Source organism: Dendropsophus ebraccatus, chromosome 6 (assembly GCF_027789765.1).
Source record: "Dendropsophus ebraccatus isolate aDenEbr1 chromosome 6, aDenEbr1.pat, whole genome shotgun sequence".
NCBI classification, from domain to species: domain Eukaryota; kingdom Metazoa; phylum Chordata; class Amphibia; order Anura; family Hylidae; genus Dendropsophus; species Dendropsophus ebraccatus.
The window spans coordinates 21,832,319-21,850,513 of record NC_091459.1 but is presented as its reverse complement, the minus strand read 5'-3'; the positions used below and the strand labels follow the sequence as shown (position 1 = coordinate 21,850,513).

At 41.2% G+C, this 18,195-nt stretch overlaps 1 protein-coding gene across 5 annotated transcripts in view; it reads left to right on the top strand.

Annotated features, from left to right (window-relative positions):
* The window catches only part of FILIP1 (filamin A interacting protein 1), a 123,436-nt gene that overhangs the window by 75,212 nt on the left and 30,029 nt on the right, over positions 1-18,195 (top strand). For all 5 annotated transcript variants that reach the window (XM_069974652.1, XM_069974648.1, XM_069974649.1 and 2 more), the window contains exons 3-4: positions 9,055-9,228; positions 12,421-12,599. In XM_069974652.1, coding sequence (XP_069830753.1) covers positions 9,055-9,228; positions 12,421-12,599 — 353 coding nt within the window. The remainder of the gene's footprint in view (positions 1-9,054; positions 9,229-12,420; positions 12,600-18,195) is intronic.

Genomic DNA, 18,195 nt, shown 5'->3' with positions numbered 1-18,195 from the left:
AAAGCATCACTGAGCTATAAGCGCATAAAGTGAGATAGGTCAGATTTTGAAAAATGAGCCTGGTCTTTTAGGTGCAAATAGGCTTGGTCTTGAAGGGGTTAAAGGGAACCTGTCACCCCCTGTGCCAGGGTGACAGGCTCCCGACCCCCCGCTACAGCCCCCTATACTCACCTGATCCCGCTGGGTCCCGCTTCTGGATCCGGTCGGATGAGTCCAACGCTCATAGAGAATGACGGAGCGCTGGACTCTTCGTCATTCTCTATGAGCGTTGGACTCTTCTCAGGAGCGCGCGCGCGCCGGGCTGCAGCGGCTGATATCTCTGTGACCCAACCGGATCCAGAAGCGGGACCCGGCGGGATCAGGTGAGTATAGGGGGCTGTAGCGGGGGGTCGGGAGCCTGTCACCCTGGCACGGGGGGTGACAGGTTCCCTTTAAAGGGGTTAGTAAAATAGTTCAGTGTGCAGTATCAGTAACTGTACTCACTGTATATACTCACAGCAGCTCCCTGTGTACCTCATAGAGCTAAAATCAGACTCCCCTCCTCCAGGCTGTGCTGCCCTGCTCTGTGGTGTTTCTGTCCATAAGATGGAGGAGCATGTGACCTGTCCCCGTCCCCAGTGTCCTCCAAGGAAATATACAGGCTCAGTGGTGGACACCGGGGGGGGGGGGGGGGGGGGATGCGGGGCATGGTCACATGCTCCTCCATGTCAGCCATCTTATGGACAGAACCACCACAGAGCAGGGCAGCCCAGCCTGGAGGAGGGGAGTGTGATATTAGCTCTATGAGGTACACAGGGAGCTGCTGTCAGTATATACAGCGAGTACAGTTACTAAAACTGTACACTGAGCAATTTTACTATAAAATGGCCAACCCCTTTAATGGTCCTAATACATGACAAAACCCCAAAGAAACATTTTTGTACCCATACTTTAGTGTCGTAAATGGATCCTATCCCAGCAATGCTCTTAACTAAAATTGATTATACGTTTCCATGATTAACTCTTGAGAGTAATATCAAATATCGATATGTAATATTCTATTTACCATCATAGCAGAAGAACATCATGTGCTCAATGTTATTAAATAGTATTTCTAAATAAAGGGATATTACTTAGTAGATCCCACTAACAGGACAGAGTAACAGATACTGCCACTTAATGAACTGTCAAGTGTATAAACTAATGCCATGGAGAGTAGATCAATGACCTTCCCTAACACGCCAAAAGGGATGAAACTCCATTCCTTAATGCTTCCCCATTCTCTAATACTTACTTTAGTGTTTCTCTTATTATTCATTAAAGTGTCACTGTCATCATAGAAAACTTTTGACATGTCATAGTTTTGATCGGTCCTCTCCCCGCTTTGTGTCAGCATAATCAGTCGGACTCCATAGACTTACATTAGGAGCTGATCACGTGAAACAGAGGCGGGAGAGGGCTGTGATTATCGCTCATGTGTCAAAGTGGCGTGGCCTACAGTGTTTGTGCTCTAGGCCTGCACCGCCTCTCCGTCTCTCCTCCCCGCCCTCCTCGTCATTAGGAACGCCCCTGGGCAGGATTCCTCCACCTTTTCCTGTCAGTTCTGTGGCTCGCCCCAGCACATGTGTGAGAATTTGAAAACTCTGAAGAGGAGGAATCCTGCCTGGGAGTGTTACTGGTGGCGAGGAGGGCGGAGAGGAGGAACAGAGAGGCGGCGCAGGCCTAGGGCATGGATCTTGAGGACAGAGATTGTAGTGCTTGTATGACTGTGCTTGTATGACCTATGATGCCATCTGTTTTATAGATACTTCATAGAAAGCTACTGAAAAACTCACAACTTATGTGTTATGTGGCGGATTCCTGTTTATCAGCACAAGGCTGGGGAAAGTCTTCTGAGGTCACGTTCAGTCATTTCTGATCGGGGATGATATTGATTAGTTTGGAACGATCACAGAATTCTGTAAACATTTCAGATTCCTGGAAAATGACATGAATATGTTGTTTCTGTCTCCCTGCGGGTGCTGTGATGTCTTTGTACTAGACTTGATCTGAATTATTTGGACATTTGTTATTTTCTTTGATCTTACCCTACATGTTTTTCGTTTTTCCTGTGTGCAGCATTTGGATTGTATTGTCTCTGGGGAAGGAACATTAATATAATATCTTATGTGGTATATGTAAGCCTTTAATTACAGTGTGTGTATATATATATATATATATATATCACGTCTGTTTAATACAGCGGCATATTAAAAATTGTGTCATTTAGTATTCTGACCTGCGTGGCTACCAATACTGTTTGGATGTTTAGTGACATCTAGTGGTAGCTGTGGCTATCGTATGATCTGTGTCTAAGTATAGATGTAACAGTGTTTATAGAAAGATAGAAGACTTCTGTGAAAAAACGGACCGTGTGAATAGCCCAATAGAAAGCAATGGGCTATAAAATTGTCCATGATCACGGACAACTTCACAAAACATGTAAATGCAGCCTAAGGGGCAGTCACACATTCATTGGCTTTTCAGGAACGTATATTATGCCCACAATCATCGTCAGCAATCTGCAAAAAATGTGTCCGTAGTACATCCGTAATCTGTATTTTTTGATGATTCACAAATAAAGTGATAGTTAAATTAAGGTGATCCACATTTTTTGCGGACATTATGGATGTTTCTTCAGCAAAACTTAAAGACACCCCCATAGATCTCTACAGATAAATCTGTGCCGCAATTGAGAATCCATGAAACTACAGACTGTGTGAATAGCCCAATAGAAACCAATGTGCCCTACTTTTGTCCGTAATTGCGGATCTGCAAATTAACAGAACGTGTGAAAAATGCCTAAGGATGTGTTAACTTTCCTTTCCATGTGTGTGAATGAGTTTTTTAGAATGTATATACAGACAGCGGCCCGCTGCTTGTTCACTATGTTGCGGTACCTGACATAATACCAGACATTCTTTTGCCTATGTTCTCTTTCTTTTACAATAAGTCAGACAGCAAAATCATCAGATAATATTCTAACTTGCTGGCTTTGAAAGAGGTAGTCCTCTAAATCTTAAAGCGAATTTACCACCTTTTTTTTGTTGTTACATGAACAGAGCGGTGCCGGCACAGGTATGCCGTTGCCACACAAAATAGAGTAGATTGAAGTCAGCTCACCTCCGTAATCGTCCAAGGATCTCAGTGCATTCAGGCGGGTGCATAGTTCCTGCAGTGGCTGGCCGTCAGTGGATCTAGTAGGGTTGAAGATTGTATGGTTCCGGCACTCCAGGATAGGTTAAAACAAATAAACTTTATTAAATCATAGTATTGAAATCAGCGGTAAAAACCATGCTGTATGGCAAGATCGACGCGTTTCGCGCATGCGTGCTTACTCATGGCCATGACTAAGCGCACATGCGCGAAACGCGTCGATCTTGCTACACAGCATGGTTTGCACCATTTGCACCATAATCTAATACTATGATTTAATATAGTTTATTTGTTTTAACCTATCCTGGAGTGCCGGAACCATACAATCTTCAACCCTACTATGCTGTTGCCACGGTTCTTTTTTAGAACCGCCGCCCAGTTCCCGCACACGGGCATGAAGCAGTGTAATAAGGGGGCTTTGTCACACTGTGGGCTAGTGGGCCTGCCCCCAGTGCTTCATGCCCGGCCGGTGCTTGATAACAGACCAGCGACGTGCGCGGGGAATCAGGCATGGTTCAAATAAAGGACTGTTGCGCCAGAAACCCCACGCCGGTCTGTTCATGTAAAAAAAAAAAAAACTTTAATTACTTACCGGTAATTGTTTTTCTATGAGCTCATGACAGCACCCTTGGAGAGCGTCCATCCCCTTCTCACAAGACAGGAAACAGCCGCCAGAAATTTTGCATAAAAAGGGGAGGACTGTCACCATTCTCCAGTTCTTCCGCTAGTAATATGGAGCCTACAATAAAGCACAATTTGCTCTACAGCAAAGTAAAAAGTGTTCCCCTTGCAGAGACGAAAAAACCCTCTCAATATCCGTCTAACAAAGAAGTTTAAGTCACCCTGACCTGAGTTAATCACAAAAAAGGGACTATTAAAAAAATATATACATATATATAAATAACCATAAAATTATTGGCGAATATATGGGTGGGATTAGGAAAGTGCTGTCATGAGCTCATAGAAAAACAATTACTGGTGAGTAATTTAAATTTTCCCTATTCGCCCTATGACAGCACCTATTGGAGAATAGACTAGACCTAATCGGGGGGGAACAATGCCTGTAATACGTTATGGCCAACTACCCGACAAGAGCAGCCTATAATGCTTAACATTTTTTTTTGCTGATTAGAAGCCGGCTGGGGCAGATTGGCGCACTGGCATTTTTGCAAAAAGGATCTTTAAAGGGGAACTCCGGATAAGGAAAACTTGCTTTCTATTAAAAGAACATTAAAAGTTATATAGATGTGTCTATACAATGTATTACCGTATCTGTACGGTTCTGCCACACTGGCAGCTGATAGAAATCCAGGAAGTAAAGAAAAATGGCCTCTGTGCAAATCCACATTGTCTCCTGCTCCTTCTGCTCTCCCACCTTAGGAGACAAATATTCCATCCTCTGTCTCACATTGTGTGTGTTTGCTAGACACAGGCTGATGATGCAGAGAGGGGGCAGGGAGTGATTCACCATCTCTGACCGGCCAAAAGCAGGTGTTTCAACTTCTCTGATTGTGCAAAAGTCTACAGAGATATTAGGGCTGTGTTCACACATGTTGGAGTGTCATTGCAGTACTGCAGTATCTGCACAAAAATGATGCAGTAACACAATTACATGATACTAAACAGCAGAGAGGATAAGAGTCGGCACTGCCAATCCCACCAGCACAAAAAACAAGGCATAAACATTATATCCCATGTAAGATAGTATAAAATAAAGTCCTTTTTGTGGGAATCAACTTCAAAGATAAAAGATGCTTGATCATAATATGTTTTTGGAAAGAAAAAGAAATAAAAAAAAAAATAAAAAAAATTCTTTGCTTTATTCCAATATCAGCATTACAGGTAGAGAATACAGCGTGCTGTGTGGTGTTACAGGTAGAGAATACAGTGTGCTGTGTGGTGTTACAGGTAGAGAATACAGTGTGCTGTGTGGTGTTACAGGTAGAGAATACAGTGTGCTGTGTGGTGTTACAGGTAGAGAATACAGTGCTGTGTGGTGTTACAGGTAGAGAATACAGGGTGCTGTGTGGTGTTACAGGTAGAGAATACAGCGTGCTGTGTGGTGTTACAGGTAGAGAATACAGCGAGCTGTGTGGTGTTACAGGTAGAGAATAAAGCGTGCTGTGTGGTGTTACAGGTAGAGAATACAGTGTGCTGTGTGGTGTTACAGGTAGAGAATACAGCGCTGTGTGGTGTTACAGGTAGAGAATAAAGCGTGCTGTGTGGTGTTACAGGTAGAGAATACAGTGTGCTGTGTGGTGTTACAGGTAGAGAATACAGCGCTGTGTGGTGTTACAGGTAGAGAATACAGCATGCTGTGTGGTGTTACAGGTAGAGAATACAGCATGCTGTGTGGTGTTACAGGTAGAGAATATAGCGTGCTGTGTGGTGTTATAGGTAGAGAATACAGCGCTGTGTGATGTTACAGGTAGAGAATACAGTGTGCTGTGCGGTGGGACCACAATGAAATGATAAAGTATGCAAATAATTCAGTAACACAATGAAACTGCAACGTGTGAACACAGCCTAGATGTTCTGCAACAGCTTTGGGCAGGAAATAGGCAGGGTGGGGGACTGTAATGGAACAGCTGAGGGAAAGCATTGCATTCTGGAACCTGTAGTACTGAGTACATCTGCTTAACCAGGAAATACAGAAACACAAAACAGAACAAAACCCCTCAAAACAAATGGATTTTTGGTAGTTTCAAAACTGGGATAGATAGGTAAGTATTGTTTTATGCTTCTGCAGGAGTTTCATTTTTTTTTACCTCTACCCGGAGTTCCCCTTTAATTCTCAGTGATATTATTACAGCAAGCAGATTGTGGGATGGAGCCAGTAGAAAATCCATACCCCTTCTCCAGACACACATAAAAGTTAGGCATTTAGGATATTTTTATTTTAAAAACCTACTTCTGACATCTACCATTCCATAACCAATTATATTACATATACTAAAGCGAGAACAGAAACAGTCTACGGTAACATTAGTAAAAATAGATACATGTCTATGTTCCTAGTCTATATCCTTGTGTAAGAATGTGCCGCTTGTATTGATTCCAAGTGTATTTTTGGTTTCAGACTCAGAACACTGAAGGGAAGTAATTGTTTGGATAAAATGGTTGTGCACCAGTGAGACACAGATGTATCCCCTTCCCCTGTTACTTATCTCACACCATAAATAATTGCTATATTATTGACTTTCCCAGTGGAAATAATTATCTGTACATGATGTGAACTGTGTAAAACAGAACATTCATAACAATGCTGAGGTTATATATACACATCTGTGCCGTCACTATAGATTGACAGCAGAAGATGACCACATGGTCCATCTAGTCTGCCTGGTTGCTATTTCTAGAGAAGGAGAGGTTTTCTATGGGAATCCCCATAGAAAACCTCTCCTGCTCTGGACAGTTCCTGTCTAGGCCAGAGATGTCAGCAGAGAGCACTGTGTCAGACTGAAAATAAAACATTTCCTGCAGGACATACAGCAGCTGTTAAGTATGGGAAGACTTAAGATTTTTTTTAATAGAAGTAAATTACAAATCTATATAACTTTCTGCCACCAGTTGATTTGAAAGAAAAGTTTCTCGCTGGACAACCCCTTTAATAAAGTGGACCTATAGCCAACCCCTCAAAATAGCCATTGCATAAAGAGATTTTCGACACCACCATAGGAATGAATAGAGCTGTGGACACGTGCTGTACACAGAAGCAGGAGGCCCGATACATTGATCGGCGGGTGGTATGGAGGTTGAACCCTGCAATCTCTTACTTTTCCTGTATCCTTTTAAAGGGGTATTCCAGTGGGGGGGGGGGGGGCACTTTTGTTCTGGGACCGGGGAGGAGGTGGCCTAGGGAAAAGATGTCCTTTCACCTCCCCAGCTCCAGCGGCGGCTCCCACATCGCGGCACTCCGGTGCCCGGGTGCTTCCGGGTGTCTGACGCGGGCCCGAGATGGGACGTCTCAGGTCCGCTCAGCCACTCAGTGAAGGAGGCGGGATCCGTTTCAAGTCCGCTCAGATCCCGCCTCCTTCACTGAGTGGCTGAGCGGACCTGAGACGTCAGACATCCTGAAGCGGCCGGCACCCGGGCACCGGAGCGCCGCGATGCGGGACCCGCCGCTGGAACCGGGGAGGTGAGTGGACATCTTTTCCCTCAGCCACCTCCTCCCTGGTCCCAGAACAAAAGTGCCCGCCCGCTGGAGTACCCCTTTAAGGTAAACAAAAAGTCCATGCCAAGTAAGATCCTTCAGTATATAGAACATTTACTTGTACTCTTGTAAACATTTATGTAAAAGGTTAATGCAACTGGAGATTATCGATGATAAAAGGAACAATAAAGTCAATCTCTTTTATTCTAAGATTATAGATGCATCAGGGATAGTGACTATTTGCTACATGTACAGTATATACCTTTATGGCATAAGTATTTGTTTATATTCTTGAAATACTTAGCTTAGGCTAGGTTCACACTGCGTTTTCAGCATCCGTTTAACGGATCCGTTTTTTTTAACGGTCAAAAAAGTAGTGTCAACAGTACTTCATTGTGCGTCAAAAAAACACGCATCCGTTTTAAACCGTTTTTTTTATAATCGAACTCACTGGAAAAACTGATCAAAAACGGATGCACACAACTGCATCCGTTTTTTGCAATCTGTTTTTTTAAAAAAAAAAACGGATCCATTAAACGGATGCTGAAAACGCAGTGTGAACCTAGCCTTAGGTTGTTTGGAGAAAAAAATAAACTGGGATGTTATCACCAGGGTTTATAGAACGATAAAGCAGAAGATGATGACATACAGGGACATAAGGACTGCCTGCTCACCAATGTTCCCTCGAAGCTTCGGCAGCTGCTTAGCTGAGTGGATAATAACTGGGCAATGTTCCAGCAAAGGTGGGCGAACTAAAAATCTATCATGAGAAGAACATCAATCATAAAGCTAACATAGTGTAGTCCTGTTGTGCTGACAGCTTTATAAAAGGGCCAAATAATCCCTCCGCACCATGACTACATATATTGTATCTACTGAAAAGACTAATTTTACCAATTTTCTCACTCACGCGGAGATGTTATATACTTTATCTACTGCAAAAAACAACATAACCAACATTCCGCTCATACAGTGACCATATTGCAGCAAATACTAGTGCAGCCCTTACAAGTGATTACAATGCAGTTACATCTAGTTACTTACAGGTAACATCTTCTCTGATCAAAAGTGTTCTTGTTTCCTCTTCTTTCCACACCATGACTACATATATTGTATCTACTGCAAAGACTAATATTGTCAATATTCTTGCCCAGAGATGTTATATACTTTGTCTACTGCAAAAAAACAACATGTCAGACTGGAAAGAATACACCCCTTCCTGCAGCACATACAGTAGCTGATAAGTACTGGAAGACTGAAGATTTTTAAATAGAAGTAAATTACAAATATCTTCACGTTGTGAGTGGTAATACAACTGAGCTCCACTAATTTCAATGGAAATAAACTGCAATACCACAGACAAACTAAGGACGGGTGTGGTGCTGTGTTTTTCTAATCCCTGGATAGCCGCCTTAATATAATATTAAGAATATTAATACTTAATAGTAAAAACATTTGAAAAAAAAGAGTCAATGGTTTTTGTGTGCTAATTCTGTAGGTGTAGGAGCTGTATGTGGACAGTACACAAGGCCGCCTCCTAGCAACATGGCCTGTAATATGACAGCGCCAGTCTGTTTTTGGCAATGTGAAGTGTATCAGGGAAGAATTTCTCGTTGAACTAGCCGATGGCTTTAGCTCTTGTACCAAATGTCAATTAATCGGAATGATGTAAGCATGTGTTATATCATCTGCTGCTCCTCTGATCAGATCATATTTCATTCCCACAGGCGAGGGAGGATGTCATCCATATGCTAAAGACTGAGAGAACTAAACCCCAAGTTTTGGAAGCACATTATGGGATTTCAGCTCCTGAGGATGTACTGAGGGTCCTGCACCGAGATGCCATACTGGCAAGGGACAAGTCCATAGGAGAGGATGTGTATGAGAAGCCAATGGCAGAGGTACAGCATGTATAATGACTGCTAGGATTTTGTTTCATGTTACTGAAATTCTATCTATCTATTATCTATCTATCTATCTATCTATCTATCTATCTATCTATCTATCTCCTATCTCCTATCTATCTATCTATCTATCTATCTATCTATCTATCTATCTATCTCCTATCTATCTATCTATTACTTCTATCATATCTATCTATCTATCTCCTATCTATTTAACTATCTATCATCTATCTATTATCTATCTATCTATTACTTCTATCATATCTATCTATCTATCTATCTATATAATCCTTCTACTATCTCTTATCTCTCTCCTATCTATCTATCTCCTATCTATCTTCTATCTTCTATCTATCATCTATCTATCTATCTATCTATCTATCTATCTATCTATCTATCTATCTATCCCTTCTATTATTTTATCTATCTATTCCTTCTATCAATCATCTATCTATCTATTATCTATCTATTATATCTATCCATTGATGTAATTATTCACTATTTGCCTATTTCCATTAATGCAAAATGCAACAATGAAGCATATATATATATATATATATATATATATATATATATATATATATATATATATGCTTCATTGTTGCATTTTGCATTAATGGAAATAGGCAAATAGTGAATAATTACATCAATGGATAGATATAATAGATAGATAATAGATAGATAGATGATTGATATATATTATACTCTAAAAAGAGTATATATTATTTTTATATATTTAGAAATATTAATATACTTGTTTTATATATATATATATATATATATATATATACATAGCCACCTGGTTTGAAGGTTCAGTTTACCTTGCAGAAATTGATATGATGTCCTGAAAACCACATGTACTTTATGGCGTCTTCAATGCGTCTACTTAATAGTGTCAGAGTATTAATAATACACCCCCCATACTAGCCCTATCATATCACCCTGCTCTAATAGAACCCACCATACTGAATTATAAACTGTCCACTGAAGTGTTGTGTAGTAGTTGGATATAGATAGATAGACACGCAGATAGATAGATAGATAGATAGATAGACAAACTGATCAGCCATAACAATAAAACCCTTAAAATCACTTGAAGTTTGGATGCCCATGACCCTGTTACCAGTTTAACAGTTATTTCTCCCTGGACGAGTGCTGCATATTACATATTGTGAATACTCTATAAGACCGGCCATCTTTCGGGATGCTATGACCCAGCTATTTGCTTCCCATGTTAGTGGCTCTAATGCTATGGTTGATCGGTATATAAAGCATAAATGGTATTAGTGATCTATGTGAGACTGGTAAATATGTAAATGCCCACTTTAGATTTCATTTTCAGATCTATGGTGTAGTTTACTATGCTTCTGTATACACAATAAATTATTATTATTATTATTATTATTATTATTATTATTATTATTGTTATTATTATTATTATTATTATTAGTTATTATTAGTATAAATATTAATCAGAAATTCATATGGCATTGTATACATTTTCTCACAATCCCCTCGCTGTACTCTCAGTGTCCCTACATAACACAGGGTTCATTCGGTAAAGTACAGCTCACATGTACTTCATTAGAATGGTCCAATTAGTAATGAAACTATTTTCCTGATCTTCAGATCTTTACAGTACTACCACAATGCTCAGAAGTAGGGATGGTCCGAACCTGCCGAGGTTCGGGTTTGTACGAACCCGGACTCTCGGCAATGATTCCCGCTGTCTTAAACCTCCGTGCAGAGGGTGGATACAGCGGGAGGACCGCCTGGAAAACTGGGATACAGCCAAGGCTGTGGCTGTATCCTGGTTTTCCGGGCTGTCCTCCCGCTGTATCCACCCACTGCATGGAGGTTTAAGACAGCGGCAATCATTGCCGAGAGTCCGGGTTCGTACAAACCCGAACCTCGGCAGGTTTGGACCATCCCTACTCAGAAGCACAGTATACAGAAAGTATACAGAAAATGTACATGGAATACTTCTAGGGGTTAGACCAGGAGATTGGAGTTGGACAGAGCATGTGTGACCAACAAATGATCCGTTTACATGGAGCAATAATTCGCCCAATTGAACGAAGTAACAGTGTATTTTTTATAACGATCAGCGTTTAGACGGAACGATATATCGGAAAATTCGTTATTGCGATCGTTTTAAGATTGCTTAAGCCCATCTAACACATAGGGTGAATCGTTGAAAGACTGTTTACACAAAATGATCTGCGAATTTTCAGTGAACGACCAACAATGATTTAAGAACCTGTTGATTTATCGTTCGTCGCTTGATGGTTTGCTGTGTTTACACGGAACGATTATTGCTCAAATGCGATCGTTATCGGGAAAATTCCAACGATGATCGTTCCGTTTAAACGCAGGATAAGTGGATTCCATAAGGTGGTTGTTAAGCAGGTCAACAGGTTATCAAAACAAAACTGACCCATGAGGGATTAATAAGTATGTGTGTGTATATACATATATATGTATATATATATATATATATATATATATATATATGTATATGGCTTTATTTGCTTTAAATGTTAGTATATTAGTCCTCCAATCTGCAATGGAAAAAACACAACAAATCTGCACCAGAGGTTTGCAAAATGAAAAGTATTTGTAATTGTATGTCGGTCCTTATTAATTTACTAAAAGATGCATGCCTCCTAGTAAGTCTGGCAAAGTTGCGCCTGCTACATGGCAGGGAAAGAAATCTACACCTGTTCGGGAGCATGTGTAAATTTTGGCCGTGATTTACACTTGTTTGCATGAATAAACCATGCTAAATCAGGTGGGGATGCCCTCCTCCCTACTTTACCATACCCCCCACCCCGCAGCTCTCAACTCTACCAGCATCAAACACTGAAGAGCAGTGTGGGACTGGGGTATCTGGGGCCAACCAGAGGAAATAATCCTGGGGGCCCACCAATGAAGAACCAGTAAGAAACGACATGTCAGTCAGTATTAGTGCAGGGGCCCACCGGAGGATTCTCCGGTCCTCTGGTGGGCCAGTCCGGCACTGCTAAAGAGAAACCACAAAATAATGACTTCTTTTACATAGATTATATAAACACTTGTATTTTTTTTTATAATCTTACTATGCGCATGTGGCTTTTTTTTAACTAAATCTAATTCCATCACCATATTAAATCTAATTCAATCACCGAATATTTTATCAAATATGCCCAGCTGGACCGACTTGAAGAAAAGCAGAAAGAAACTTACAGACGCATGTTAGAGCAGCTACTGCTGGCAGAGAAATGCCATCGTAGGACTGTGTATGAACTGGAAAATGAGAAGCGAAAGCATACGGACTACATGGACAAGAGCGATGACTTCACTAACTTGTTGGAACAAGAACGCGAAAGGTAGGTATACCTGAAAACAATGCTGTATATGAATTTACACATAATTTTGTCCCCCCTATGTCGGTACATACCCTCCTGCCATTGTACTCTATGGGGGAGATTTATCAAACATGGTGTAAAGTGAAACTGGCTCAGTTGCCCCTAGCAACCAATCAGATTCCACCTTTCATTCCTCACAGACTCTTTGGAAAATGAAAAGTGGAATCTGATTGGTTGCTAGGGGCAACTGAGCCAGTTTCACTTTACACCATGTTTGATAAGTCTCCCCCTATGTGCAGAGCTCTGTCTGTGACTTTAAAAGACATCAATGCAGAAGACTACAAACAGTTACTCTATTAGATTTAATGGAGAGAGTGTGATTTGGGACCTCCAATAGGTGACGGTCTCAGAGCCAGGACGTGCACCTATCAGTTGTGGATATGCCATAATTGTTTAAAATAGGAATACCTGTTTAATATGTTTTTAAGCCTTTTAAAACAATATAGTATCTCCTTTCGTCGTCAAATTACATATAGGCACCTAGAGACACATTTTTTAAAGGGTGTAAAATATACATTGGTGTAAACTGGCTACAACATTTTACCTCACAATAAAAGTACTTGCCTCACTGACTATCTGCTGTATAATGGACTCTGTCCTTGACTTCTCATCCTGACCTTGGATTAAAGGGGTTATCCAGCGCTACAAAAACATGGCCATGGCTTTTCCCCCTCTCTTGTCTCCAGATTGGGTGGGGTTCGAAACTCAGTTCCATCGAAGTAAATGTAGCTTAATTGCAAACCACACCATACCTGGAGACGAGAGAGGGGAAAAAGTGGCCATGTTTTTGTAGCGCTGGATAACCCCTTTAAGCTACTGCCTTGTGTGTTTGGAATGTCCTTTGTACTTTGGCTCATGTCACTTAGTTCTTGCAGGATTGTATCCTGACTACATTTCTTTCTCATCCTATCACTTACATCCTGATCGATATTCCATTGGTGACAATTCTGATGTCTCCAACTTTGGAACCAGACAAGAAAAATCCAGGGTGAAAAACAAGGAGATTCCTTAGGCTTTATGCCCCAGTCTAGCCAGCCCTAAACCGATTGCCCATAGGAGCAACGGCCATCAGACTGTCGTTATCCTTGAAAAATCTTTCAACATGTTGAAAGGCAAGGATCAACCTATATTGTTCATGTCGGCTGATCATTGCCTTTATACAGTAGCTATTACACCAATAGATTATCGGCTCTAACGGCCAATAGTTGGCTGAATATGGCCGATAATCGATTGGTGTAATAGAGCCTTTATAGAACCTATACCCCCTTTAAGTGTACATCACTTTCAGAATCTGTTGTCAGTGTAAAGGTCTTTGTACACAGTCTGATATGCGATGTGCAACCGATAAAGTTTATTTTTACGACCACCCACAAGATCAAATCAGCCAACAAGAGGGAGTTTGCTCGCTCATCGCCTGATCTCTGACTCTTTCAGGCTGTGTTTACACGTGCAGTATCGCAATGAAAATGCAATGTGAATGCATCATTTAATTGCAGTAATTGATCATTTCATTGCAGTCGTCCTTCATGGTATTAATGCAATAAAACTCCAATGTGTGACAGCATGCAGGGTGTGATAGAAAATCGTCGCTCAACCCCTTTGTACTGGAAGAGATAAGCTGCAGTGAGAGCTCTCTGGCGGTGGCTTCTCCCTTCCCCTCCCCATAGAGAATACAGGAACGCTTGGCCGTGTCAAATGTTTCTGTGTACGTGGAGGATGGGAAGTGGGTGGCAGAGATAACTGACGGCCGGACAATCATTCAGCCATCAGTTATTGAAGTGTATTGGGACCAGTCCCTGTTACACTAAGTGATTATTGGCCATACTTGACTGATTACCGACTGTCGCTTGGTGTAATATCGCCTGTTAACAGACCACAATCAGCCCGCGTGCATGGTGTCAGCTGATCATGGTCTTTCAACATGTTAATGTAATTAAGTTGATATATTAAGTTTAATCCTATCAGGAAAGTCTTTCAAGCCTGTTCTGCAACTCTCAGTGTACTTTATGAAATCAAGGTTCCCAGCCAGAAACGCCCTATTGTAAAATTAACTTACAGAAAAAGAACTGGCTTTGAAATGTTAATGACGGAGTTCGGACATTTCGTCCAGTCTTCACGGACTGCTTTGTAAAGATTAGGATCATTTATATGCAGAAATAGTACCATGGGGAGTCATAAAAATCATCAAGTCTACTATAGAATTTTTGAGTATGATATACAACCCTCTCCCCTGAGAATGGATTGTACAAATAAGCCAGGATATCTGTTGTTGAACTTTGACCCTTAATGTATTATTGCTGTATAACATGTGATGACTTTCTTTATGAAATGCCGCTACCATGTTCCCAGGGTGAGTTACCCAGAGATTGTCACATTCATTTGTATCTAAATCAGTTGCCACTTCACTTGTTTTTCACATATGAACATATCACTTAAAGTGTCAGTGTTGTTATAACTTTAAAAATCTTTATCAACAGTAGATGTGCTATAAAGCAAGTTTGCAATATACAGTTATTATTTTTTGTTGTTATCATGCTGTAATACAAAGCTGTACTTACCAGCAATCCAGGTCCAGTCCTGAAGGCAGATTTTCTGACTTGTGCTGGTTTAAAAAAACAGACTAAACACAGGAATTCCGGCCAGTACAGAGAGTCACGGCTCAATGTGTCCATCAGTCATATGACTTCCTTCTCTCTGTGAGCGCTCAGATGGCCTGGGATACACAGGACTTCCTGTTTTCTGAGTGTTTCCTGTTCTTTGAGAAAAAAAAAAGAGTCAGATAACAGGAAGTGCTGTGTTTTCCATAACTAACAAAAAATAATGAATGTAAATTGCAAACTTGCTTTATATCACATCTACTGCTGATTTAGATTTTGAGAGTTATAACGACAGGGGCACTTTAGGTAGGTGACACGTTACTTGAGTAACATTAACAATTTCAGGAAAAATTGATTGTATGACATTGTATAGAAACAGGGCCATTTTGTGTCTGGTACCATTCATAGAAACATAAAGATTGTTGGCAAAAAAAGACCACTGGGTTCATTTAGTCTGCCCTTTCTAGTATGTCCTATTATCTTAGAATAGACATGTGTTTATCTTAGGCAGGTATATTCTGTTATTGTAGATGTACCTACCACATCTGCTGGAAGTTTGTTCCAAGTATCTACTACTCTTTTAGTAAAGTAATATTTTCTCCCGTTGCTTCTGATTTTTCCCCAGCTAACCTCTCACCGTATCCTCTTATTCTTCAGTTCAGTTTTTTTCTAAAAACTCTTTCCTCTTGAACCTTATTTAGTCCTTTAACATATTTAAAGGTTTCCTGTTTTAAAGGTTCATGCCCCCCCTTTCTCTTCTTTTCTCCAGACTATACAGATTGAAACTAGAGATGAGCGAACCTGCCGGATTTCTGGTTCGTACGAACCAGAAATCTCGGTATCTGACTCCCGCTGTCTGCCAACTCAGTGCAGCGGGTGGATACAGCCTAAGGAACGCCTAGAAAACTGGGATACAGCCCATAGGCTGTATCCCAGTTTTCTAGGCGTTCCTTACGCTGTATCCACCCGCTGCATGGAGCCGGCAGACAGCGGGAGTCAGATGCCGAGATTTCTGGTTTGTATGAACCAAAAATCCGGCAGGTTCGCTCATCTCTAATTAAAACCCTTAAAGTGTCACTGTTTTTTGTTTTTGCAGAAATCAATAGTACAGACGATTTTAAGAAACTTTGTAATTGGGTTTATTAGGCAAATATGCCATTATCTGCATTCAAAAAGACTTTCCCCTGCCCCCCACCTCCTCTCTCTCATTCACTGATCATTATCAGGAAATCTCGACTCTTTTACATCAGTCCAGCCCTGTGTAACCTATGGAGAGGAGAGGGGGGGAGGAGGGAGATTAGCCAGCAGAGAGCAGAGAATAAAGGAGCTGTGGGAGCTGTGTGAAAGCCGGTATTCAGAGGTCAGAGAGGCCAGTGCTGACATCAGAGGAGATAGCCCGGTAATGTAGCTGTAAATTAACTCTTTGTTGTCCTGTTTTGGTGCCTCATCTCCCTCCACTCCCACCCCCCCTCTCCATAAGAAAACCATGAAGACAGGGGGGAGAGCTTCAAACTGCTTTTTCATGATAAAAATGCATTTTTCGGCTAATAAACCCAATTAAAAGTTTCTTAAAATCGCCTGTACTATTGATTTCTTAAAAAAAAAATTAAACGACAGTGATACTTTTAGTCTTTTCTGATGTGTTTTATGCCTGACAACCTCCACCATTTTTGCATCCCATCTTTGCACCTGTTCTATTTTATCAATATCCTTTTTAGGCTATGTTCACACTACGTATATTTGAGGCTGTATGTTTGAGGCTGTATAGCAACCAAAACAAGGAGTGGATTGAAAACGCAGAAAGGCTCTGTTCACATAATGTTGTAATTGAGTGGATGGCCGTCATTTAATGGCAAATATGTGCTGTTATTTTAAAACAATGGCTGTTGTATTTAAATAAAGGAAGTTATTTACCGTTATATGGCGGCCTGACATGAGGACCAAATACAGCCTCAAATATACATAGTGTGAACCCAGCCTTAAGGTGAGGTCTCCAGAACTGGACACAGTATTCCAGATGTTATGTCACTAGAGCTCTATACAGCGGGTTCACAATCTCCCTCTTCCTACTGGTTGTATCTCTAGCTATACAGCCCAGCAAACCATTATATATATATACTATATATATACACCCCAGCCAGGGGCGGATTAACTTTACCATAGGCCCCGGGCTGTTCACCAAGCTTGGGCCCCCCCACCCCACTGTAACTATGGAAGCACTAGCCTGGCGTTCATAGTACAGGACAGATAATGTCATGATGTCCTGATTGGTGCAAAATTGCCATAAAAAAAACTGTGATTATTTGCAAATCATGGCGGAAGTGTAGCCATGGGCCCCCCAGGAGCTCAGGGCCCCGGGCTGTCGCCCGGAACACCCCTATTATAATCCGCTACGGACCCCAGCATACAATTTGCTTTCCCCACCGCCTGCTTGCACTGGTGACTCATTTTAAGGCTGTTAGAAATCACTACCCCTAAATCCTTCTCCTCTGCAGTCTTTGCTAACACAAAGTCTTTGCTCTGCCCCCTTTACTTGAACTGCAATATCTGACATGGCTGATATACAAGAGTGGCACAGTTTTGGAAAACAAAGCAGGCCATTTTCTTCTTCTGTCATACAGTTAATGTATAATTTATTATACTGTATATTTCATAGTGTTTTTAACCTTTGGTTCAAGCATGAATACTTCCCACTATACATGGTTAAGATTGTACTATAAGTGATTGTGAAAGGCAGCACAGATACCTAATCAATCATGTTCTTTAGGATGGTTTATTCCGAAGCTTCTTCTCATCGTCTTCTCGTGTCTCGTACAGCCTCCTTTGTGCACACTGCATACTGGCTGAGCTGTGATAGAGCATTCTTCTGCCTTTAGTCATCCTGGCACCCAGATACTTCTGGCTTCTCTTCCAGTGATGTCATCCTGAAACTGCATCACCTGCAAAGGAAACCGATCTGC